This window comes from Xenopus laevis, chromosome 4S (genome assembly GCF_017654675.1).
Source record: "Xenopus laevis strain J_2021 chromosome 4S, Xenopus_laevis_v10.1, whole genome shotgun sequence".
In the NCBI taxonomy this organism is placed as follows: Eukaryota; Metazoa; Chordata; class Amphibia; order Anura; family Pipidae; genus Xenopus; species Xenopus laevis.
Window position 1 is genome coordinate 91,735,371 of NC_054378.1, and position 25,521 is coordinate 91,760,891.

The 25,521-nt window shown below is 40.0% G+C and overlaps 1 protein-coding gene across 2 annotated transcripts in view; it reads left to right on the forward strand.

The window, feature by feature from the left end:
- kcnt2.S (potassium channel, sodium activated subfamily T, member 2 S homeolog) overlaps positions 1-22,815 on the forward strand; it is a 209,442-nt gene extending 186,627 nt beyond the window's left edge. For both annotated transcript variants that reach the window (XM_041561573.1, XM_041561574.1), the window contains 2 exons: positions 7,260-7,344; positions 22,278-22,815. In XM_041561573.1, the coding sequence (XP_041417507.1) occupies positions 7,260-7,344; positions 22,278-22,389 (197 nt within the window). In that variant the 3' untranslated portion in view covers positions 22,390-22,815. The remainder of the gene's footprint in view (positions 1-7,259; positions 7,345-22,277) is intronic.
- The last annotated feature ends 2,706 nt before the right edge of the window (positions 22,816-25,521 follow it).

A 25,521-nucleotide genomic window follows, 5' to 3' on the forward strand; every position in this document is an offset into this window, starting at 1 on the left:
TACGTAAAATATATGAATGCTGCTTGAAAAAAGTGACTCCGGTGTTTTTTCTGGAGACGGTAATATTATGGATATTTAGACAGAATGGGAACAAGGTCACACAGCTCGATGGCGGGTTGAAGAAAACAGTGTGCAAATAATGCCTACAAGGCCAACGTATACACTACTACAGCGGTGGATACGGATTACGTAAAATATATGAATGCTGCTTGAAAAAAGTGACTCCGGTGTTTTTTCTGGAGACGGTAATATTATGGATATTTAGACAGAATGGGAACAAGGTCACACAGCTCGATGGCGGGTTGAAGAAAACAGTGTGCAAATAATGCCTACAAGGCCAACGTATACACTACTACAGCGGTGGATACGGATTACGTAAAATATATGAATGCTGCTTGAAAAAAGTGACTCCGGTGTTTTTTCTGGAGACGGTAATATTATGGATATTTAGACAGAATGGGAACAAGGTCACACAGCTCGATGGCGGGTTGAAGAAAACAGTGTGCAAATAATGCCTACAAGGCCAACGTATACACTACTACAGCGGTGGATACGGATTACGTAAAATATATGAATGCTGCTTGAAAAAAGTGACTCCGGTGTTTTTTCTGGAGACGGTAATATTATGGATATTTAGACAGAATGGGAACAAGGTCACACAGCTCGATGGCGGGTTGAAGAAAACAGTGTGCAAATAATGCCTACAAGGCCAACGTATACACTACTACAGCGGTGGATACGGATTACGTAAAATATATTATGGCTGCTTGAAAAAAGTGACTCCGGTGTTTTTTCTGGAGACGGTAATATTATGGATATTTAGACAGAATGTGAACAAGGTCACACAGCTCGATGGCGGGTTGAAGAAAACAGTGTGCAAATAATGCCTACAGGGCAAATAATGCCTAAAAGGTCAACTTATACACTACTACAGCGGTAGTAAAATAAAAAAAAGTAAAATAAAAAAAAAATGAATATTAAAAAAAAAAAATTTAAGTTGGTGCTGCTGAACTACTAGGAGCAGCAGATTAGCACACCAGTCCCACTCCCCAACACTGCTAGACTAATAGCACTGGGCTCTTATAGTAGTAGTAGTAGTAGTAGTAGTAAAACAACAAAAAAATAAATAAAAGCAGTCCTTACAAGGACTACTGTTATTGCAGCAGTCAGCAGATGAGATCAGAAGCAGGACAGCTGCCCACTGCAGCTACATACAGAGCACTGCAGTAGAAGGTAGATTACTAGCCAGCAAAGCTACCTAAGCTAAAATGTCCCTCAAACCCCTGCAGACTTCTGTCCCTCCAATAACAGAGCAGTATCAAAACGATTACTAGCCAGCAAACTTTCAACTGTCCCTGAAATCACTAACAGGCAGCAGCTCTCTCCCTACACTATCTCTTCAGCACACACAGGCAGAGTGAAAAAACGCTGCAGGGCTTCGGTTTTTATAGGGAAGGGGAGTGGTCCAGGGGAGAGCTTCCTGATTGGCTGCCATGTACCTGCTGGTCTGGGGTGAGAGGGCAAAAAAAAGCGCCAACAATGGCGAACCCAAAATGGCGAACGTCGCGCGACGTTCGCGAACTTCCGGCGAGCGCGAACACCCGATGTTCGCGCGAACAAGTTCGCCGGCGAACAGTTCGCGACATCTCTAGTTTTCAAGGTATTCACATTTTTTATTCACATTTTTTACCACATTGTTCAGTGCCTTTTTTTGTTCACACTTTAATCAGATCCTTTAATAAATTCAATGACAATCATGGTAGAGTTTATGGGGCAAATTTACTAAAGGGCAAAGTGGCTAACGCTATCATAAATTCGCCAGCGAAGTCGACTTACTCTAGCGATACTTCGCACCCTTATGCCAGGCGAAGTTGCGCTATGGCAAGGGACATAACTACGCTAATTCACTTACTTGCCTTCGCTATCTGAGACCAGGCGAAGTGCAATAGAGTAGACTTTGGATTTTGTGAATTAGCGGCACCGTGGCGAAACTTCGCCTGGCGAAGTGTGGTGAAGCCAACACAGGCGCAACTTCGAAAGTAATTCAATTTGCCCCTATGAGTTTAGTCTCTAATGAGTTTAAGCCTCTAATAGTTGAAATAAAAAAATGAGCAGATACAAAGAAACACTTTTTACGGATGAAAGTAAAAAAATGCATAGTTTTAATAAACAAAAAGTTGTGATCTGGTCAAAGAAAGCAGAATATAAAATTATTTTTATTGTCATAGCAATTTATCAACATAGCTTATATGTTAGCCAAGAGATCAATATTTTTGGCGTTTGCTGCAATCTAAAATATTAGTGAGACACATCTGCAGTGTAATCCATTTCTATTCATGAAGTACCAGTGGAAAAATATGTAATATATTCTATGAGCCATTTCTTTTGTAGCTATCTGTTTTCACTCCGGGACACCGAATTCTTCCCGTGAGCTTTAAAAGAAGATTGAATGTGTTACTTGTTAGAATTCATCACAGTGATGGACCGAGACACATCACCCATTGGTTTACAAAAACAAAACAGCAATTCCCTAAGTTTCCATCTTTGTTTTTATGTGTCTGCTAAATCTGCCGCTAGTTCATCTCAAGAAGGCTCTTTCCAGCTAAAAATTATTTTATGCATTATGTACGTTCTATTTAAACCTTAATGCTTTTTATGATGATATTTATATGGATGAAGGTATAAACACACAAGTGTATTCATTATGGGACAGTGGGTGACATTAGCTATAGTGAGGGGGGAATAAATTTGTCTGGCACGAATTCCCAGAAAATTCCCACGTTTCGCCGCCAGGGAAATAATTTGTGCATCTCCCGGGATAATTCACCGGAAAAAAGTCGCCCGGCGTCAATTTCAAATTTTCTCTATTTTTGTGAAAACGTTCGAATTGCTTGATTTTTTCGTGAAAACGTTCTAATTTTCTAACTTTACAATTTCACGAGATTCGCCCATCACTGATTATCTATTTTGCATGGTGCTTTGAACAAAGTTTATTTGGCACAAGCATATTGGTCAGTACACTGAGAACAATAACTTTAAAGTTTTTTTCAGAATCATCACCAGCTTAGAAAGGGGAAAAAATGCAGAATTTTATATTTTTATGAAAATGTGTTGTTTTGTAGTCATTATTTATATAGTGTCATCATCAGGCCTGGACTGGGAGTCAAAATAGGCCCTGCCATTCCAAGTACACAGAGGCCCAAACAGCCCCCTACCAGCCCAAACAGCTCCCTATTAGCCCACTATATGGTAACTTTCTATGGAACCATACAGCAGCCCCTCTGGCATTTGCCAGAACCCACAGATTACCAGTCCGGGCCTGGTCATCATGTTTACAATAGTTATAATGTTATATGAACATGAGTCTTACAATACTTTAACAAACAAGGGGTAAGAAGGGTGTGAGTCCTGATCACAAACGCTTGGAATTTAAAGGGTGTCTGTCATGATTTGTCAACGTATGAAAACTGCCTCATTAATACAAATCTCAAGAGGCTTTAATAATCTTTCGAACGGATCCACAAGACCAGAGATATTCAAATATTATTGGTAGAAAAGTTATAAATATAGCTGCATCTCCATCCACCCTACGTGTTTCCCACCCCTCATGGTGCTAAGTCATAGGCTTTGGAGTCATAACTTTTCTACCAATAAATTTATTTTTTAACTGAATATCTCTGGTCCTGTGGATCCGTTTGAGTGCCGGTCAGCTCTGCTTCCTTATCTTCTGTTGTACCGCTCCCTAAAGCTGGGGGTCTGTGGCTGGTGCACCCGGAACACTTTCACTATTTGGTGAGTTACTTTACATTTAATTCTGGAGCACCTTGTCCTCCCCTAACCATTTGAATTCAATATTCTCTATAATAATAAAACAGTACCTTGTACTTGATCCAAACTAAGGTATAATTAATCCTTACTGGAAGCAAAAGCAGCCTATAGGGTTTATTTTTTCTAGTAGACATCCCATAACGGTATAGACAAACTCATGTCAGTAATACATGCAAAAGAAAATCGTACTCTTTCCTTACCATGCATCTTTCTTAAAGTGTTAACAGGTTTTACGTCAAATATTCAACATCTTTATTATTCATAATAAAAGATTCACTTTAAGGCAATAATAAGCTGCTGACGTGTTTCGTGCAATCACTTTTGGCCCTTGTTCTTAGCTTTTCTTCTATGTGAATTCTTAATTAATTTATTACATAACAGGTTATATTCTTTTATATAACAGATTCACATAGGTATGTGATATAAAAAGGTACTGAAACGTTTTATGCCCTCACAGGTCTCTTCTCTGAAGAAGAACGGAACGAGTCAGCAACTCTTTATGCTTGCACTAAATTTGTTATTGTGAATGATAAAAATGTTTCCAATTTTCCAATTTGAAGTGGATGCATACTGTAGTAAGGACGGAGTAAGATTTCCTTTTGCCCATATTACTGACATCCTTTGCAAGAGGATGTGACTCCTGGGTTACCAGAGATGGTGGCTCAGAAATGGAAGGCTCCCCATTCAGCCAAGAAAGTTTTTTACTTTTAAACACCCATGGCAGTAATGTTTTTTGTTTTTTTATAACATTTAACAATTTTTGACTGACCCTTTTTGTCATTCTATGGACAAACTGCACTTCCTAATGGATTATTGATCATTCCTGCATAGTGATGGGCGAATTTGGGGCGTTTCACTTCGCTGCGAAATTCGGAAATCGATGAAAAATTCGCGAAACGGCGCCGGCGTCTCGTTTGACGCCGGCGTCCTTTTTTTAAGCCAGTGCAAATTCTCTGGCGAATTTTCATGGTGGTTTTGCGAATCGCGTGAATTTGCCATGAATTTGCGCCTTGCGAATAGATTCGCCCATCACTATTCCTGCAGCAAAATCATTTTATAGGGTTTTTTTGCAGACCCTCTACTATGCATTTCTTTGTAAAGGCATGGTTTATGGGCTGCTGGTTTAAGGGGGAAAAGCATGCCCACTCAAATTAATAACTGGATATTCAGATTCACCTATATACAGCAAAAGAAAATATAAGAAGCAAAGATACAATTAGTTTCATAGAAACAGTTGGCTTCTCTGAATTAGGCTTTTGCAGATTGAGGTGTTTTTATTAAGGCCATGTTCTGCACCAGAGAAAGCTTATCTCTCTGTTCTCTTTAGAAATATGTATCTTAACAATTACCAGATGTTGGTAGTGTTACCCAGTGGAATTGTTTAGAACAAATAAATGCAATCTTCTACCATTCAGTGTGTTTCTTAAAACGACATTGTTTAAAGTAATGTTACATTTGTAGATTGCATGGAGCTAAAAAGTTACTTGTTTTGCATTCCCAACTCCTTCATATAGAGACAATTTGCAATAAATCAAAACATCTCTCCGTTGGAATTTAATGATCAAGCATAATAATGCACCAGCAATTATAGGAAAAATAAAACAGGAATATTAACTACAGACACTATGAGCTTTGCCTTGAAGCCCTACACTATATATTATGCACATTTAAACCCCTAATTAAAGGGACAGTATACCCCCCTTATTTAATTTGATGTCAGTGGTTAGGGACTGTGCTAATGTGTTATTTCTAGAGCTCAAAAGGGCACAGAGGGAAATTGAAGCTACTCCACGTTTGGTATATTATTAGATTAGCAGAGCACAGATAATGAAACATGGAGTAACTTCAGTTTCCTTGCTTGCCCAGTTGAGCTCAAGAAAAAAACCCTTACATTAATTCAATTTTACACTTTTTGCATCTTTTCATTAAAATGTTTACATATTTTTAATACTAAAAGATAAAACCAGGAGGCCCAGATACTGGTAAACAATCAAAGTCACAAACACAGTTATATTGGTAGTAGGGAGCCATTTATTAATGCACATTCCCTGGTCCCCTGTTTTGTAAGTAATTTAGTATCTATGCAAGTGCATGTATTTTCAAAAGCAGATTTTTTTTAGTAACAAAGTTATGATCATAAAATTGGTAAGCCACCATACCACGTCAAAGTAAAAACCAATATGGTGGTCCCTTACTATTTACGTACAGTCAAAGTATTCAAAGACTGGCAACACTCTGGTGCCCTGTTAAATAAGTAATTAAATATTTCAAAAACACAATGAAAAAACTTAATAATAAATGCACTTGCATAGATACTAAATTGTTTAGGGAAAGTATTGATCAATCCCCTCACTTTTGCTTGCTTGTAGCTAAATTGGCCAGATCAATCAAACTTCCATTGTAACAAATGCATTCCATTCAATAAAATATTTTTTAAAGAATACACTAACCCCCATAAGTAATAAAAGATATTGTATTTTAGTTTGCCCAGGAGCAGTAACCCATAACAACCAATGAGTTATTTGCTTTTAAACAGGTAACCAGTAGCTGTATGTGTATATATATATATATATATTATATATATATATATATATATATATATATATATATATATATATATATATATATATATATATATATATATATATATATATATATATATATATATATATATATATATATATATATATATATACACACACACATATACATATATATACATACAAGACAGTCCAGATCCGCACTCCGTCAGTCAATAGTTAATATAAACACCCGGGTGCTGCTCCAGGGAAAATGTACATCTCACCGGGTCAGTTAATACTAACATGTCTCGCAAGTTCTGTCCTCTAGTGTATGCCATCATAAGGGAATTGGGATAAAGTTTAGCTAAATCTTTATCAGCCCTGATTACAGACCAATTATCCCTAACTAAGCAACCTACCCGATCTGATGCAAATCAACAAAAGAGCTGAGAGAAAGCAAACGAAGAGGCAGAACTTGCTGCTAAGTGCTCTTTATTGCACACAACATGTTTCGGGCCCAAAGCCCAAAGCCCTTTATCAAGTGTGGGCCCGAAACATGTTGTGTGCAATAAAGAGCACTTAGCAGCACACAACATCTCCTTAATCTCCTCACACAAACACTATCAGAATTGTTACGTAAGACACGACAAAATTGCGAAATGGGCAGGGATTTTTAAGAGTTTTTACTCTCAAAAACTGGGAAAAAGGAACACTATCTTTTTACAAAATATATATGTATATATGTATATATATATATATATATATATATATATATATATATATATATATATATATATATATATATATATATACGCATACACAAACATATGTATTAATTTATGGCATGTCATGCTAAGTTGCAGCCGCTAGGTAATAGGGAATAATTCTGCTCTATGTTTTTTTCCATAGATGAAATGAATGATCAGCAGAACACCCTGTCCTACATCCTCATCAACCCGTCCCCAGACACCAGACTTGAACTTAGCGATGTTGTGTAAGTTGAGAGTAAACAACATATCTCATCCACGTTTTTCATCTTCCATGAAACTTTTTTACTTTTTTACTCTCTTTCCATTGGTTCTGTACTATTATTATTTAACTCTAGGTACTGGAACTGCTTTTGGTTATGGAGTTCTCAGGTTATCAGAAACCCCATAATGGAAAAATTTTCTAAGACAGAGGTATATCTGATGTAGTGAGAAGGCTTAGAAATGAGAAGCAAACTCCATGGTGCTCTGAACAATAAATATTTTCTTTACTAGTGAATAGGAATGTGAAACAATATTTTAACCAGTACTAACAATAAAACTGACACTAGCAACTAGCAATTTGTATTCAATGTGTAAAGGACACACGCATGAATGTGGATCAAATGTTTTGGGGACCGAAACATTTGATCCGAATGTTCTTGTGTCATTTGCACCGTGAATAAAATTTGAGAGCACCCCATTGGAAAATCACAGGTAAAGACGTGTTTCCATTTCTTGAATTATAAATGTTATGCGCCAAAGTTACACTGGAATTGTGCAAACATGTTATATTTAATGATGGCCGAATGTATTTGCCGGGAATGGATATTCCGTGAATTTTTGCATTTGCCACCTATTAATTTTTGTGAAATTTGCAGTCTGAAAAATTTGCTACAACAAAAAAGTTGCATGTGTAATAATAAGAATTGTGACGCCCATCGACTTAAATGCATTTGGACAAAAGAGTCGACCGTGTAAAAATTTTCACGCATAAAAATTATTTTGACACCGATTGACTTTAAAGGGCTTCTCAAATATTTTCGCCGTTTTGCAAATTTTTCACCGAAACGAAATGGGACAGATTTGCCCATCACTAGTTATAGGCTTAGTGAAGTCCATTAAAGGAAAACTATACCCCTAGAATGACTACTTTTTAACCAACAGGGTTTTTTCATAGTAAATTACTTATTAAAGGATCTTACTGAAAGTTGAATATATATTTTTATAAATGTTTGAGTAAATTCTCTTTTACATCTTTTACTTTGAGCCACCATTATATGATATTCTCTGTGTTGATCACCTGACCAGAAATACTGCTCTAACTGTAACAGGAAGACATTTTGGAGTAAAAGACTTAACTCTTTCCATTAATGGAAATGATGTGACTGTTTGTCTGTATGCACCTTGAACCATATTGTCCCAGGGTGTGGCCCTAAGGTGTTACCCAAGGGCACATACTACTAAAAAAGTATATATTTATGAAAAAAGTCTATTTAGATGAAGCAGGGTTTTACATATGAGTTGTTTTATGCAATATATATTTTTATTGTTCAGGGGTATAGTTTTTCATTAAAGAATGATGGGAACCATACCACTATAGGTAATAAAAATACGTATGCTATGCAGGTTTATTTTTTAGGGGTGCTGAATCCAGGATTTGGTTTAGGATTTGGTTTGGGATTTGGCCAGCATTTGGATTTTTCAGTAGGATTCATATTCATCCAAATCCAAGTGCTTAGCCCACCAAATAGGAATCCTTAAAATCAGTGTTAAGCATACAGCTTGTCTTAAAGGAAAACTATACCCCCCTGAACAATGTAGGTCTCTTTAAAAAGACATTGCATAAAACAGATCAGGTGTAAAACCCTACTTCATGTAAATACACCATTTTCATAATGATATGCTTTTTTAGTAGTATGTATCATTGGCTAATCCTAAACAGAAAATTGCCATTTTAAAAAATAAGGGCTGCCCCTGGGATGGTAGGATTCACAGTGCACGCAAACAAAGAAAACAAACCATACATGTTAGCACATGAGCCAATTAAAAGACAGAGTTATGTATTTTGCTTTCACTCTTCTTCCTGTTACAGTTAGAGTTGTAGTATTTCTGGTCAGGTGACAGAGTAGAGTCCTGCGCGGGTCCACTTTTTGGGACCCGAACCCGTACCCGCAACCTGCAATCCGCAACCAGCACCCGCAACCCGCATTCTTACCCGCTTGGACCCGCAACCCGACCCGCAAGTACCTTCTCTGCAACCCGGACCCGCGACCCGCTGACCATCAAGAATCAGGAAGTGCTGTCATTATAAACCGGAAGTGACATCATCAGAAGTAGATATGATCAGAAAAAAGGCAGTAAAACCGGAAGTGCTGTCATTGTGTACCGGAAATGACATCATCGGAAGTGGACGTGACCAGAAAAAAGGAGCAAATATTGATATTGAGAAGACCTGCAGCCCGACCCGCAACCCGCAGAACCGCCGACCCGCGGGTATACCCGCACCTTGAACTTGAACGTATAACCTGCATGGTACTGCATGTTTTTGCGGGTAACCCGCGGGTACCCGACCCGCTGCAGGACTCTAGCACAGTGACCATCACTAAATGGTGGTTCAAAAAAGTAGATTTGGTCATATCTACATATTATGAAATATGAAAACAATATTTATTAATAGAAAGCCCAAGGGCTATGGGGTGATGTTTGTCCCAATACATTCTGTATACAAAGCTATCCCTAATACACAGAATTAATATCCCTCATGGTATATAAGTATTTGTGACCATACACATTAAAAAATATATAAGACTTATTTCTATTAAAGAATGAGAACAAAATAAGTTTAGTGCACAAAAGGATGTCATTATATTGTAAACTCCATTCTGTACATTTTAACAAGCAATCTGTCTCACAAATGTATAACATCCATGTAACAGACACACTTATGTGTAGAGTTACTTACAGAATGAATTATGTAAAAAAAAACTTGGACAATAAATAATAGTGTAACTAACTAGTGCATACCAAGCTAGATTTGAATGACAAAATAGATATTTGTGACAGAAAGCAAGATTTTATAGTACAGGATTCATTCTTTCCAGAAAATGAAAGCTCAGTTTCACAAAACAGATAAAATATCCATTCTGTGAAGCAAAACTGTCAGTCACATTCCTGAACCAATAAGAACAAAGCTTATTGCCATATAATAAACTAGATGAAAAGTTGCCAGCTCTGCTCCACATGGCTGCATCATCCCTTAAAAGGGCTGCTGTTAAACACTGCAGGTTCATAATTGGTTCTATAAATTGCTGAGAAATATAATGCTGTGCTGATAATGATTGTAGAGAAAGAAAAGTATGCAAAACATAAATATGATCATTTTAGGTGATATGGCTATTCTTATTGTAGTAACCTGCTTGTGTGGTTATTTTGGTTAAGGGCATTCCTGCTGTTTTGCCATTGTCTTATGATTCATTCCTGTTCTTGTTTCCCTCGTCCTGTCTAAGTTGAGAGCAATAATTTGACAGGCCACACCTACCTGCAATGTTGTAATAAATGCATACATCCCAACATTTTGTAAATAAAATGAGAGACAAAAAGACCAATTTTTGGCCACGCCCATTTTGTGGCCCCCCCCCCCGATTACCATATTCATTTTACAAAATTTGGCAATTATGAAAGTTTGAACATGTTTGTGGTTTTTTTTCAGTTATTACAGCAAATGTACCAATCACACACAGTAACACACACACACAGTAAGAAACACACACACACAGCCATCCATCCCGGCATGGATGGCCTGCTTTCTATAAATAGGCTGCATCGTTTGTTTGGTGACTCTCAGAACTCCTTCCACAGTGCAATGCTTGCCAGAGATTCCTTTCAGTCATGGAGGAAGGCTTTTCTGATTCACTGGGGGTCATTAATCAATACTGGGCAAATTTTCCCATGGGCAGTAACCCATGGCAACCAATCAAATTGCTGCTTTCATTGTTCTACTTGCAGCTGGCTTTAAAAAGCTAATCACTGATTGGTTGCTATAGGTAACTGCCCATGGGCAAATTTGCCCAGTGTTGATAAATGAGCCCCATAGGCCTTTAGCAGAATTTGCAACGTATCCAAGAAGCCTTTCTCCTCAGATGCACTTTCTACCCAGGCCCACTGTCTTGATTTCCTTTCTCCTCTTTCCTCTAAAGAGCACAGCCTCCTGGGATCTGTAGTCCCCTCATTCACATTATTATATACACTGCCGAAGCTTTCATAATAACATAACAATAGTGAAAATGAATCAACAAAAACAAGACAATAAGCAAGGGAAGCCTGCAGGGCTTATCTGTCAGTGTGTTATAGTGTGTTATCTGTCACCTTGCTGTGTTAACGCCAAATCACATGTTCACGAGACGTGTGTGTGTGTGTGTGTGTGTGTGTCTTACAGTGTGTAACCTTTGGAACATGGTTAATCTGTCCCCAGCCCGCTACTACTATACTACAACTCCCAGCAGCCTCCGGTGCTTGGAATGTAGCAATAACTGGAGTGGGGCAGGTGTAATAATTGATTTTTGTGGAACTTCAGCTAACAATGAGGGTTTGTACCAAGCTAGCAAGTTCCGAAACGAGGGCCCTTGCTGCCCGAAACATGTCGTGTGGAATGCACAATAAAGACTGAATAGCAGGTATTCTGCTCCTTGCTGTTTCTTGATTTGCCAATTTAATACATTGAAGTTAATCCTGTGGTTGCCGGTGACGGAGCACCAGTGCAAATCAAGAAGATCCAATTAATGCTGGGTGAATGTGTGTTACCTTAAAATGTGACCCAAATACACTACTCTTAAGTCTCAAAGGTCATATCCTTTCCTATCTTACTGGGTCTCATTAGCAGGCGCTGCTTTCTGCTCTGAGGGAATCCTGCTTCCTGCAAAGTGTTGGCTAGTTCTGACTGGCCATATGAGCGTATATTGCAGTGCCAGGCCATAAACACAAGCCCTGTGTGCACGTGGCATGTTCCCAAATGTCACCCTTCCCACCTGGGCCCAGAGCAGACCAACTTGTATCAGATTTGCTTCCACTCACATGGCTGCACTTCTACAATAAGCAATTAATTGCCCTTTCTTAATAGGCTTACTTGAAGAATCACAGAAGAACTTCTGATGTTTTAGTTTTAACTAATTAGGGCTCATAATTTTAGCTTTTATTACACAGTCAGTAACACCACACACCTTAGGGCTCTGTGGACATCGATGCGATGTTGCTCCACCCTTTTTGCGGCACACCGCATGGCCCTGCCCTTTTTACATCACGGACCGCCCCCTTTTTGTGCCCGCCCCCCTCTGGCCGGTAATCTTTTTCAGTAAAGGTGGCAACCCTAGTCTCAAGTGACAAGGCAGGTGTGCAGAAACCCGGAAGTAGCAAGATGCTGCTGCCCGTGCCAGGGAGATCAGACAACAAGAACAGCCGGCACAGGTCCGCGGGACATCTTCACTACTATCCGGGACAGCGGGACAAGCATATAAAATCGGGACTGTCCCGCGTAATGCGAGACAGTTGGGAGGTATGTTAAATGTTACTGTGCTTGTCTTGACTGTTTTGCCTGAACTAACACAGCAGAATCATTTAATCCACTACCAGCCAGTTTATCACACTTATTATCTTGCAGCCTAACCCATCAGCAATAAGCTATGTGTAGGAGAGCTGTGTACACTCGTCTCTCCTCTGTATTGTTTCTGTGGAATGAGGGGGAGGAGCCACACCCTGTGACAGGACAGGAAGGAAGAGGGAGAGAGAAAGTGCTGCTGGGAGAAAGGAAGTGCTGCTGGGATATAGAATCAGCAGAAAACATACTCCCAGAATTTATGTGTGTCTAATTTAGTAGGGAACCCCAGTGGCAGAAAACCGCACTCTCTTTAGGGTGTGGAAGGAAAGGGGGTCCTTGTCAGGGCTCTGAAGAACAAAGCGTGCTCTTCTCACGGCACGGAAAGCCAAAGGGAGTCCTTCTTTGAAGCAACTGCCACATAAGTGGGGATTCCCTTCAGCAGTCCAGAGATCATTAGCTGTGTTATTTGAGTGAAGTTGCTCCTGGCTGGCAGGCTACCTGTATGTGTTCAGCCTTTCCTGACCTTGGGTGGCGGCACTCCATATTAAAGTAAACCTGCTCTCCCATATAGTGGAGGCACAGACTACTAAATGCATGCTAGATTTCATGCAGTAGCAGAAGAGGGCTATATTTGCATATGATTGTTAGACTTTAATGTCTCCTCCTAGATGTAATCTTGCACCAGTTAGCATTTAGCACTCTCTTTATAATGTGCTTAGCTATAGTTCAACTACTACACAATAGGTTTAGCCATGACTGGGACTGATCTTTGGTTGCCACATGTCCAGATTTCACCCGGACATCCCCAATTTTTGGAAGGGCTGCCAGGGTGAAAAGTCCGGAATTCCAAATTAGAAAATCCAAACAGGACACTGAAGTAAATGACAATTGCTGATTGCTACATAATCAGTCCCACCCCTGATGTCATCTGCACTGCCCCCTACATCACCGGCCTATCCCATGTCCATTTTTGCCAAAATAAAAGGTGCCAACCCTAGACTGGTCATATGCACACATATTCTGTATAGTATAATGAGTGGGTCGTATGATACGTCTCATAGTTATCTGTAGTTCAACTACTACATAATAGTTTTAGACATAGATGTGGGACTGATCATGTGCACACATTTTCTGTATAGTATGATGTGTAGGTCTTATAAGCAGCCACTAATAAGACATATATAGTATTTTTCTTAGTGTGAGTTCAAATTTTTGCAACAAGACTGCTGAACTCCATCCACCAGTGGGTCACTTAGCTGCTTTACTGAGCCACTTATACCAGATTAATCCATTTGGGAAACATTCACACATGGGTAGGCTCTGCTCACACACAAAGTGTTACACTGCTTTTGACAAAGCTGCCATAGTGATGAAATGAAAATTATGTAGTAGTTAAACTACAGATAACTATGTGACTAAGAAACTGTTTAGAAGGCCCACACATCATACTATACAGACTGTGTGTGAGTCCCCATTGTCTGGAGTGGCTGACTAAAGGTGGACATACACGGACCGATAAAAGCTACCAAAAGACCAAGTGGTCCCTAGGGCCCACGATCGAATCGGACGAACATCACCCAGTGGCCATACTGGGGCAAGATCTGCTCGTTTGGCAACCTCTCCCCTCCAGACAATGGGGACTCACAGTCTGCATAGTATGAGTAGGCCTTATAAGCAGTTTTTTTGGTTTACATAGCTTCCATGTCATCACTATGGCAGCTTTGTCAAAAGCAGTGCAAAGACTACCCATGGGTGAAGTTTTCCCATATGGATTAATCTGGTATACGTGGCTCAGTAAGACAGCTGAATGATCCACTGGTGGATGGAGTTCAGTCTTGTTGAATAATTCTGAACTCACCCAAATATTATTTTTCTAATATTATTGTATGACATGCACCTGGATTGCTGCTGGGCAAGGAACTGTGCAGTTCAGATTTGACAGTATTAATTGCACAATGTCCCTAATTAGTGATGGGCAAATCTGTGCCTCGAAATTCGTGAAACGGCGAAAAATTAGTGAAACACAATGGGTGTAAAATAAAAATAATTGACCCGCAAGCTACAATTTTTATATGTGCAACTATTTGGTCCAAAGGCATTAAAATCAATGGGCGTCCGAATAATTTTGACATGCAACAATTTTTATTTGTGTGTCAATTGTGACAAGCACCAATTTTTTTTTTGCCGGTTAATTAATTTGCTTGTGGCAAAATGTGGTAATTCGCAGCCAATCCAATGAATTACAATTTGCACAATTATATATGTGCTCTGACACTAATCAGACCCAATTGCTCTTTCTAATTCTGGGTGTCGTCTTACTCATGCGTGCGACATGTGCGCAGTTGTGCCCCCCTCAACCCGCTGTGATGTGAAAGGGTTAAACACTGGGCAGGTAAGGGGACGGCATTATAAGACCCCTGTTATAAATAAATGTAAAGCATTGTGCAGCTTGTTGCTTCTACATAAATAAATTATGATCCACTTCACAAGCAGGTTACTATAATAAGAATAGCTATATCACCTAAAATGATCATATTCATGTTTTGCATACTTTTCTTTCTCTACAATCATTATAAGTGCAGCATTATATTTCTCAGCCATTTGTAAGAACTTATAATTATGAACCTGTAGTGATTGTTCATGTTTATTAATTAGAAGGAAAGTGCGGGAGAAACAACTTCCTCTTCCTACCTCAACAGTGTACGAGTCAGGAACAGTCGGGCCTGTAGCCATGGAGGGCCGCAGCGTTGAGGCCATGCTGAAGCAGCTCAGAGCAGAGGCTGCAGTTAGGGGGAGAGGGTGGCTGCAACAACAGATCGCTCAAGTCCTCCCGCAGCCTGCTCCCCCTCCCAGTCCAAAACGCCCACGGAGATCCCGTCCGCCTGCCAGGCTGAGCCCCTTATCTTCTCCGATCCGGCGGGTGAGTCCAAGTGCTGGCAGGCGGCGGGGGAGCACGACCAGGGACACGAGCGGCGGCAGTCGTTGGTCGCTCAGAGCGCCTGCTGCTCTGAGGCGAGATCCGGATACCGGCAACCGAGCGGTGGGCGGAACCAGCCGCACCGATTGAGGCAAGGCGCAGAGGAAGCCAGCAGCAGCCAGAGCAGCACCGGCTGGCTCTCACTGCAGGGAGAGTGGACTGTCCGTACCGACGGCAGGTCCTGGGGACCGTGGCAGCGGCTCTGCATCAAGGCAGAGGCATCGGGGATCACAGGACACTCCTGGCAGGCAAGGTGTCCCCCTTGCACCAGATAAGACAGAGAGCCCACGGTCTAAAATAAAATTCTTAGGCATTGAGATTGACACGGTGGACATGGTGTGTCGGTTACCGCAAGATAAGTTGGAGGACCTGCGGCAGGAGTTAAAGGGGGCACGGGCCGTGAAGAAGTTGAGGCTCCAACAGGTTCAATCGCTAGTGGGTAAACTTAATTTTGCCTGTAGGATCATGCCCATGGGAAGGGTGTTTTCCCGGCGATTGGCAATGGCCACGACAGGAGTGAGATGCCCGCACCATTTTGTACGTTTGGGTAGGGCAGTGAAGGATGACTTGGAGATATGGGAGGCCTTCTTGGATATGTACACTCCCCAATAAACGGATTTTTTGCAGTTTGACTGCCGCTTTGGATCTGTTCCACATCTACACTACAGTTCTACCTTCTTGGATATGTATAATGGTAGGTCCTGTTGGCAAAAAGCGGCGGCTAGCAACGGAGAATTGGAACTGTATACAGATGCTTCAGGTGCGATTGGTTATGGGGCTTTCTTCGGAGGGCGTTGGAGCGCAGGGTGTTGGCCGGACAGTTGGCGACAGGAAGGGCTGGATAGAAACCTAGCGTTCTTGGAGCTCTTTCCCATAGTGGTGGCAATAGTTCTATGGGGGGAGTTGTTGGCTGAAAGACAAGTCATCTTTTGGTCGGACAATATGGCGGTGGTCCAAGCTATTAACAACATAACGGCGTCCTCGGAACCGGTGTTACGATTACTCAGGTTTTTGGTATTGGGCTGCCTACAGAGAAATATGTGGATTAGGGCGAGACATGTGCCTGGCATTGAGAATGAAATAGCGGACGCTCTTTCTCGTTCACAGTGGGAGCGGTTCAGGAGCTTGGCATCGGAGGCGGACTCAGTGGGAGAACTTTGCCCGGTTCACTTGTGGGCACTGGGTTCCGGAACATGGCGCGGTTGGAGACGCAATTGCTGGCTCCGGGCACGTGGTCGAAATATTGTGCCGCGTGGGAGGAGTGGACTCTTTTTCAGGTAGAGTACGAGACGGGAGGCAGGGCTGCAGAACATGTAAGAACATTGTTGGCTTGGGTGGAACATTTATGCGAGCAGGGCTGCTCGGCGGCGATGCTGGCAGGCAAGTTGGCGGGTGTTTCCTTTGGCCTCAGGATGCAAGGTAGGAGGGACTGGACTAAGGAAGGGTTCATACGGCAGGCGTTGAAGGGCTTGCAGAAGGGAAGAAAACCGATGGCTCTGCGGAGGCCTATTTCTTTTGAGAAATTGTTGGTTTTACTTAAAAAGTTGGAGGAGATATGCACGGGTGGTTATGAAGTGGTGCTATTCCGTGTAGCTTTCGTGCTGGCCTTTTATGGGGCTTTCCGGGTTGGAGAGCTTGTTTCAAAAAACAAAACCGGGGGGCCTGCTAGTGTCTGATTGTAGGGTGGAGGGTGACCAGTTACTCTTGACGTTGCGGTTGTCCAAAACTGACCAAGTGGGAAAAGGGCAGGTGATACGGCTGGGGAGGGCGGTAGGCAATGCCTGCTGCCCTCTAGTAATGTACCAGCACTTCCTAGCCGTTAGACCGAACTTGCCAGGACCCCTTTTGATGCACCAGGATGGTACATTCTTAAACAGGTTTCAATTCCAGGCGATCCTCCAAAAATGTGTGCAGAGCTTAGGTTGGGAGACAGAGTTTTTTAAACCACATTCGTTCCGCATAGGAGCTGCAACAGAGGCGGCTGCTTTGGGGTTGCCTGTAGAGACCATTAAAGGGATTGGGAGGTGGAGGTCTGGGAGATACAAACTTTATGTTCGTTCTCAGTGTTAATTGTGTTATCTTGACTCGCAGGTCCTGTGTCGATATGGATTGCAGGCCACTCGTATGTTTATTGGGCAGCCCTGCATGCCGAGGCCAGTGTGTACAAACGGCAGCTAGGAATCGATCGACACAAGGCGACGGTGAGGTGGATGGGGTTCCGTGTTTTATGTTGGGGTAGGTTTTTCCGTTGCTGTCGCGTTATGCGGATAAATACGGGGCCCCACAGATTTTGGTTTTGCATGCTGGAGGGAACGACCTGAGCTCAGTCCCCATGCGGTTACTAATACAGGATATAAAATGCGATTGGTGGCGATTGCTCTGCCGCTTTCCTAGCACCTTACTAGTGTGGTCGGATATTGTGGATAGATTCTCCTGGAGAGGGGCTCGATCCAATGAGGCCGTAAGCAAAGCCAGGGTGAAGGTGAACAGGGAAGTGGGGAAGTTCGCGGTGAGAACCGGTGGTTTGGCCATTAGACATTTGGAATTGGAAGCTAAGGAGGTGGGTCTGTACAGAAGCGATGGGGTATATTTGAATCCGATTGGTTTGGACATTTTTAACATGTCTTTGCAAGACGGTTTGGAGAGGGCCTTAGCGGTGTGGGGGAGCAAAGGTTACTAAGGTGTCAGTACCCCTTTTCTGTGGCGGTGGTCCTGGGAAAAGAAGGGAGTTAAAAAGGAGGAACTATGAGGGGTTCCGGTGAGAATGAGGAACATTATATTTAACTAGCCAGCTCGGGCATGGGGTCCCATGGTGGCAAAAAATCTAGAGTGACATCGAGTCGGCGTATTGCGGCTGATGGGTAATCAAAAATTTGTGCAGCAGTACCGAGGTACAATGCACAGGATGGTAATCCCAGGACCATCTGCCCCAAGGGAATCTGAATAGGGCAGAAATAATCAGGGTAATAAAAATTTCAGTTATGGAATGTTATGTATAATAAAAATGTTAATGTTTTTTGTAAACAGTTTATTTTATTACAGTATTGGTGGTTGAAAATGTTTGAACTTCGAAATTTTAATAAAGAAGCTGCGGCCATCATTATCCAATAAAAATTTGGTGTTGTCTGTTTTTTGGTGAGTTTTCGGGTATGTGTCGCAGACAAGGAAAAAGGGTATTGGTAAGTATGGTTTGTTATTCCCGCCACTCCCGGCCTTTAACAGTCATGTACAGAATGGAGTTCATAATATAATGACATTCTTTTGTGCACTAACCATATTTTGTTCTCATTCTTTAATAGAAATAAGTCTTTGTATATTTTTTTATCTGTGTGTGATCACAAATACTTATATACCATGAGAGAAATTAATTAATAAATGTGTATTAGGGATAGTTTTGTTACAGAATGTATTTGGGACTAATGGCACCCCATAAAAGTCACTGTGCAATGCAAATGTGAAAATCACACATGCACATGGGGTGCAGAAATAACCTATCCTAAAAAACGTAAAGGCCATATGGCCACTTGTCCCAGTTTCTTTGCTAGTATATTCACCTACTGTATTTTACTGCAAATATTTACCCTGAAATACTGATGGAACAGGCTTAATATCCTGTTAGTATCCTTAGTTTACTTTATAATAATTATCCTGCTTCTGGATAAAGACAGTTAAGGGCACATTTACTAAGCTCGAGTGAAGGATTCGAAGTAAAAAAAACTTCAAATTTCGACCATCGAATAGGCTACTACGACCTTCGATTCGAACGATTGGAACTAAAAATCTTTCGACTATTTGACCATTCGATAGCCGAAGTACTGTCTCTTTAAAAGGGAAAATCCTTCGATCGATGGATTAAAATCCTTTGAATCGTTAGAATTGATCGAACAATTTTTCCTTCGAACGTTCGATTGAAGTATTTGCGTTAAATCCTTCGACCTCGATATTTGAAGTTGAAGGATTTTACTTCGAGGGTCGAATATCGAGGGTTAATTAACCCTCAATATTCGACCCTTAGTAAATGTGCCCCTATATGTATGAAGTAGTAATGTAAAATTGTGATGCATCATTGCTCTTTTCACTGCATTTATAAATATGCCCCTACGTGTTCTCATACAATTTTATCAAATAAATACTGTAGGGAACACATCCTGCTCCCTTGTAAGCATGTTCTTTATTTCATAAGTGCTAAGTTTAAAAGCTTTGCAAATAAAGATTAACCTGCCTTCTGTGTTTTAATGTAAACGGTAGCAAGGTCATCACTTAGTGCTAATTCAATGTGGGCAGACAGCAGTTTGCTGAAAGGTGAAGAATATCTCAGGAGTTTGTCATCAAACCAAGTGTTTAGAAACTACTGTGAAGCACAGTTGCTCTAGCAACTATAATAAAAGCACTTATTTGGCATGGGTGAACCGCTCGCTTATCTGAATTTTATACCACTGAAATAGGTTTTATACATTTGCAACCGATGTTTACTCAGTCTCAGTTTGATTATTCAGTTAAAATAATAATAATTATTATAATAATAAGAATGTTTTATGGCACTGTAAATGGTTAACTAAATCTTGACTTTACTACAAGAAGACAAAGGAATGAATGACAGTAGGCACATTGCTTACTTTACCCATAACCCATTTAGATCTGTGGCTCAAACCTTAAGGACCCAACATAATTTATTATGTCATTGTCACGGAATGTTCTAACATACAATAGACATGGGAATATGTACAGAGAGTTCTTACTGATGATATTACCTCTCAGCTCAACTGTTAACAGTGCTTATTATCTTACAATTTGACCAAACAAGCATTGTCCAACTCCTTAAAGGAGAAGGAAAGGCTAAAATTAAGTAAGCTTTATCAGAAAGGTCTATATAAATACACCAGTAAACCCTCAAAATAATGCTGCTCTGAGTCCTTTATCAAAAGAAACACCACATTTCTTTCCTTCTATTGTGTATACATGGGCTTCTGTATCAGACTTCCTGTTTTCAGCTTAAACCTCCAGGGCAGGGCTTGAGCATGCAGTTTGCTCCTCTCCCCCTCCCTCCTCCCTTCCCTGCTGTACTCTGAGCCCAAAGCTATGAGCGAGCAGGGAGAGACTCAAGCAGGAAGTGATGTCACACCAAGCCAATATGGCAGTTGCTATCCTAAACAAACAGAGAAAATTTCAAGAGCTGTTTACTCAAAAAAATATTGCTATATGAGGCTACACATTTATTGTTACTTTTTCTGACTTATCTTTCTATTCAGACCCTCATCTTTTTAAATTCCAGTCTCCTGTTTAACTAGTGCACACTGGATCTTAGTAACCAGATAGCTGCTGAAATCCACTGGAGAACTGTTGTACAAAAAGCAACGTAATTAAAAAAAAACATAAAAAATTAAAATGAATAGCACATAATTTTAGAATATTAATGCAATAATACTAAATGTTAGATAAAAGGTGAACGACCCTTTAAAGAGGTTGTTCACCTTTGAGAAAACGTTTAATATGATGTAGAGACTGATATATTGGGACAATTTGCATCTTGTAGCTAGGATCCAAATTACAATAATAGGGGGTTGTGGGAGCACTCAAAAGGCTAAGTTAAAGTATCATTTATATTTAAGTATACGGGAAGTGCTATTTTTCAATGCACATTCCCTGGTCCCCTGTTTCACAAATAATTCAGTATAAATGTAAGTGCCTATGTTTACGGAACAGGAGTTTTTTGTTACAAAATTATGATCATAAAGTTGATAAGCCACGTCAAGGTAAACCCCACACGATCCAAATTACCCTAGCAACCATGCATTGCTTTGAATAAGAGACTGGAATATGAATAGGAGAGGCCTGAATAGAAAGGCGAGTGTTAAAAATTAGCAATAACAATTCATTTGTAGCCGTACAGAGCATTTGCTTTTTAGAAGGGGTCAGCGACGCCCATTTGAAAGCTGCAAAGAGGAAAGAAAAGGGCAAATAAGTAAAATACTATAAAAAATAAACAATGAAAACCAATTGAAAAGTTGCTTAGAATTTGCCATTCTGTAACATATTAAAAGTTACCTTAAAGGTGAATCACCCCTTTAAGAAGAGATACACGTTTTAGGAATATTCTCCCCATTATCTCTGGGTGGGGGAGGAATTTGCCCTGCTAACATCACGCAGCCTTCTTGAAGGCAAAACAATGAGAAAGAAAGAAAGCATATAATATATTGTCCAACAATCATTGTATATTAGGCATCTCAAGTTAATCAACCAGCATCCTTCAAATAGCCTGTATATTTAAACCCTAAAACATGATTTGCTGTCCCAACCAAACACAACCAACTGATCCCCCATTGGCAGCAGTGTTCCTTATCATTTTTTGCCTAACCCAGTATCTTGCTGGCCATGTGATTTTTTATTTAGTAAGCCAGCAATACTGTATGCCCATTAATGTATAATATAAACATGTAACGTCAGCCCATATACCCAACAGTATTACCGACTGCAATTTGCTGCATGATATACAAGGATTATTTATCATCCTTGTACAATGCTTCTGAATACACTGGTGAGTTTTTAAGAAAACTTTAAACTTCATTTATTCACTACATCAAAGTAAATATAATATTTTTTTTTCTCTCTAGTTACCTTATCAGACCAGATCCACTGTCATACGTTCCAGCCAATGCATCTAGACGAAAAAGCAGTTTCTGCAACACAACCGGACAAGACTCGAGGGATGAAACGCTGCTTTGATAAATTAGTGCATCATCTGAACAAAGAACTGATCTGTGACTGTTAAATTGCTAATAGCCATCAGAAACTAATAGGCTGTTGCTATATGGCATGAACATCTGTCCTCCATTGTACAGGCTGAACTTGAAAACCATGAGTTCATGTACTGTACAAAAACAACTTCATCAGTGTTATTCTTAATCCCGTCACTGCCAGAATGGTTTATTCTAGAAGCTAGAGATGGCCTGATATTTCAGACTAGATTTTAGGACATTTTTATAAAAGCAGCAGGGTTTTTGTACAGAACCAATTGCTTTAGCAGCATCTTGCGTTATATTGTAATATCATTTTTGTATTTTGATAATCACAAAAATGTGTTTTCAGAATTCTTGGAAAAGTGTGGTTTGTTGTATTGTCTCTGTTGCAAAATAAATAAGGTCTCATTTATTTATATTTTTCATACATATTTCTCTTGGCACATTGCATCACATGATCATGCTATGTAAGTGCATGTAATGGAAACGCTTCATTTTGCTCACTGTTAGAATTCAATCTGCAGAAAACTTGAGTAATACCATAATATACAGGAAGGGAAAGGTACGGTAAATCTGCAGTGAAGACGAGAGTAGGGAAGTTATTTGGTGATGTATTTATAATAGTTGCTAGTATTATATTAAGATGTGTGGGAATTGTCAACGTTCAACATTTTCAACCTAAATTGACAAGCAATGGAAAATCTACAGATTATATGAGGGGCTAGTGTAATAGATCTTGCAATGATCCTGTGCTAATAATTGTTATACAATAGTTATTTTTTCATATTAATATCAATATCAAACTTTAGGTGGGACATTCACTAAGATTCGTAGTTGCGCTTCGCCAGGCGTATTTTCGCCAGCGCTCCGCAAATTCACTAAAATCCGAAGTTGCGCTCAGGGGTAGCGTAAGGTTGCAAAGTTGCACTAGCGTTAATTCGCCAAGCAAAGCGAAGTTACGCTAGCGATGGTTAATTTGCATACGGTGCCAAATTGAAGTTACAATGGAGGTATATGTAGCAGCACTACACAAGCTTGGGAAACCTTCAAAACAGCAAATAAAATTGTTATTTTGCCCTACACATGTGCCCACTGTATAGTTAAGTTGCCATGAGTTAGGAAATGTAGGGGGGAAGGAGGGGAGCCCCAAAAAATTTTTCGATCTTTTTCAGCCTATCACCCATAAAAAATGAAAAAACGCCAGCGTTTTTTGGGACTTATAAAAATTTGTAACTTTTTTTTGAAGCAATCCCTATCTACTCTATTGTGCTTCGCCTGCTCTGAGGTGGCGAAGGAAGTCTGGCGTAAAAGGTAGCGTTCAGAATCATTCGCGCATTAGTGAATTTGCGTAGTTACGTCCGTTGCGCAAATTCGCCAGGTGTAAGGGTGCGAAGTAACACTAGCGAATTTACGCCAGTGTTGGTTAGTGAATCGGCGAAGTAACAAAAATGCCCAACACTAGCGAATTCACGCTAGCGTTAGGTGCTTCGGCACTAAGTGAATTTGCCCACAGGAGTTAATATAACATTTTAGCAGTGTGTCTACAGTGATTTGTTAAATAAACTCCTTCCTCTGCCTGTACATGCTGTTTTATTACTTAAAGTACATTGCACTTTGGCGCAAAGTATAACATGAGCAAGCTTTTTCCCTACCAATAAATGCCTTGCTAAATACTTTTGCCACACATGTTTTTCCCTTTTATTCCGATCCAAAGTAAAAGGTATCTATTAGGGATGCACCGAATCCAGGATTCGGTTCGGGATTCGGCCAGCATTCGGCCTTTTTCAGCAGGGTTCGGATTCAGCCGAATCCTTCTGCCCGTCCAAACTGAATCCGAATCCTAATTTGCATATGCAAATTAGGGTCGGGGAGGGAAATCACATGACTTTTTGTCACAAAACCAGGAAGTAAAGAATGTTTTCCCCTTCTCACCCCTAATTTGCATATGCAAATTAGGATTCGGGTACGGTATTCGGCCGAATCTCTCGCGAAGGATTCGGGGGTTCGGCCAAATCCAAAATAGTGGATTCAGTGCATCCCTAGTATCTATGCTACAGTCTGTCAGTTAAGTTTTGTGACAGATTTTATTTGGAATTATTTCTTTCTTCAGTATTACCTATTATAGTGAATATTTAACTAGGTCATTATTTATCAAAATCTGAATTTTTCTGTCTATTTTAATGAAAAAGTCCAACCAAACTAGAATCCATGATTGGACCTTATTTATTATTAAGAAAATCCCAATTTTATCAGATTGGGAACAAACACGAAAAAAATTTGGTTGAAAATACGAATCATACGATTGTATTGGATTTTTTTCCTGAATCAATAGGTTTTTTTTTAAAGACTTTTTCCCGGAAAGTCCGAATATTTCTGATTTTTGTCGAATTTTCATGCTAATTCCAGAGCGCACATAAACTTCCGAATAGGATAGGGACCTCTCCCATAGACTTATATACAACCTTGGCAGGTCTGAGATGCTGGATTTTCGGGGGTTTAATAAATCTTGAAAAATTCTAAGTTTGTTATGTTCAACATTTTTTTTGGAAGCGTACCATTTTTTTTCTCCATATGGGCATCATTTTTAAAGCAAAACTTGACAAAAGCCTTAGTAAATTTGCCCCATAATGTGGTGTTAACTGCAAGAATTTAAACATTTTTCCAAACTTAAGGAATAAACTGAAAAGATCAGTATTTATTGCAGTACCCTATAACACACTTTACTTACTTAAAATATTTATTTTTTAAAACTGTATTTTCTACCACTTTGAGATCCTTATTTGCTCTATGTTGACTATCTTTCAAAGGAAAGATTTCAGAATAATGAGCAGTAATGTACAATGAACATTACAGGGTCAAACTGCCTTAGCCTAATTGCATTTCTGTGGTTGAAGTTCATTCTTCTACAAACTTATTAGATTAGTTTGACATGGCCTGCCATTAATAAAGCCATAATGCTTGTAATCACGTTAATGCTCATTATGAGCCTCTCCATTATATAATGTGATGCCCATTTAAGGAGCTCATCCACTTATTCAAACTCCTATTTAGTTTTTCCTATTTATGATTTAGTGCCATAGACTGATACCTTTGAAATGAAATGTAATAAAAGTTGCAA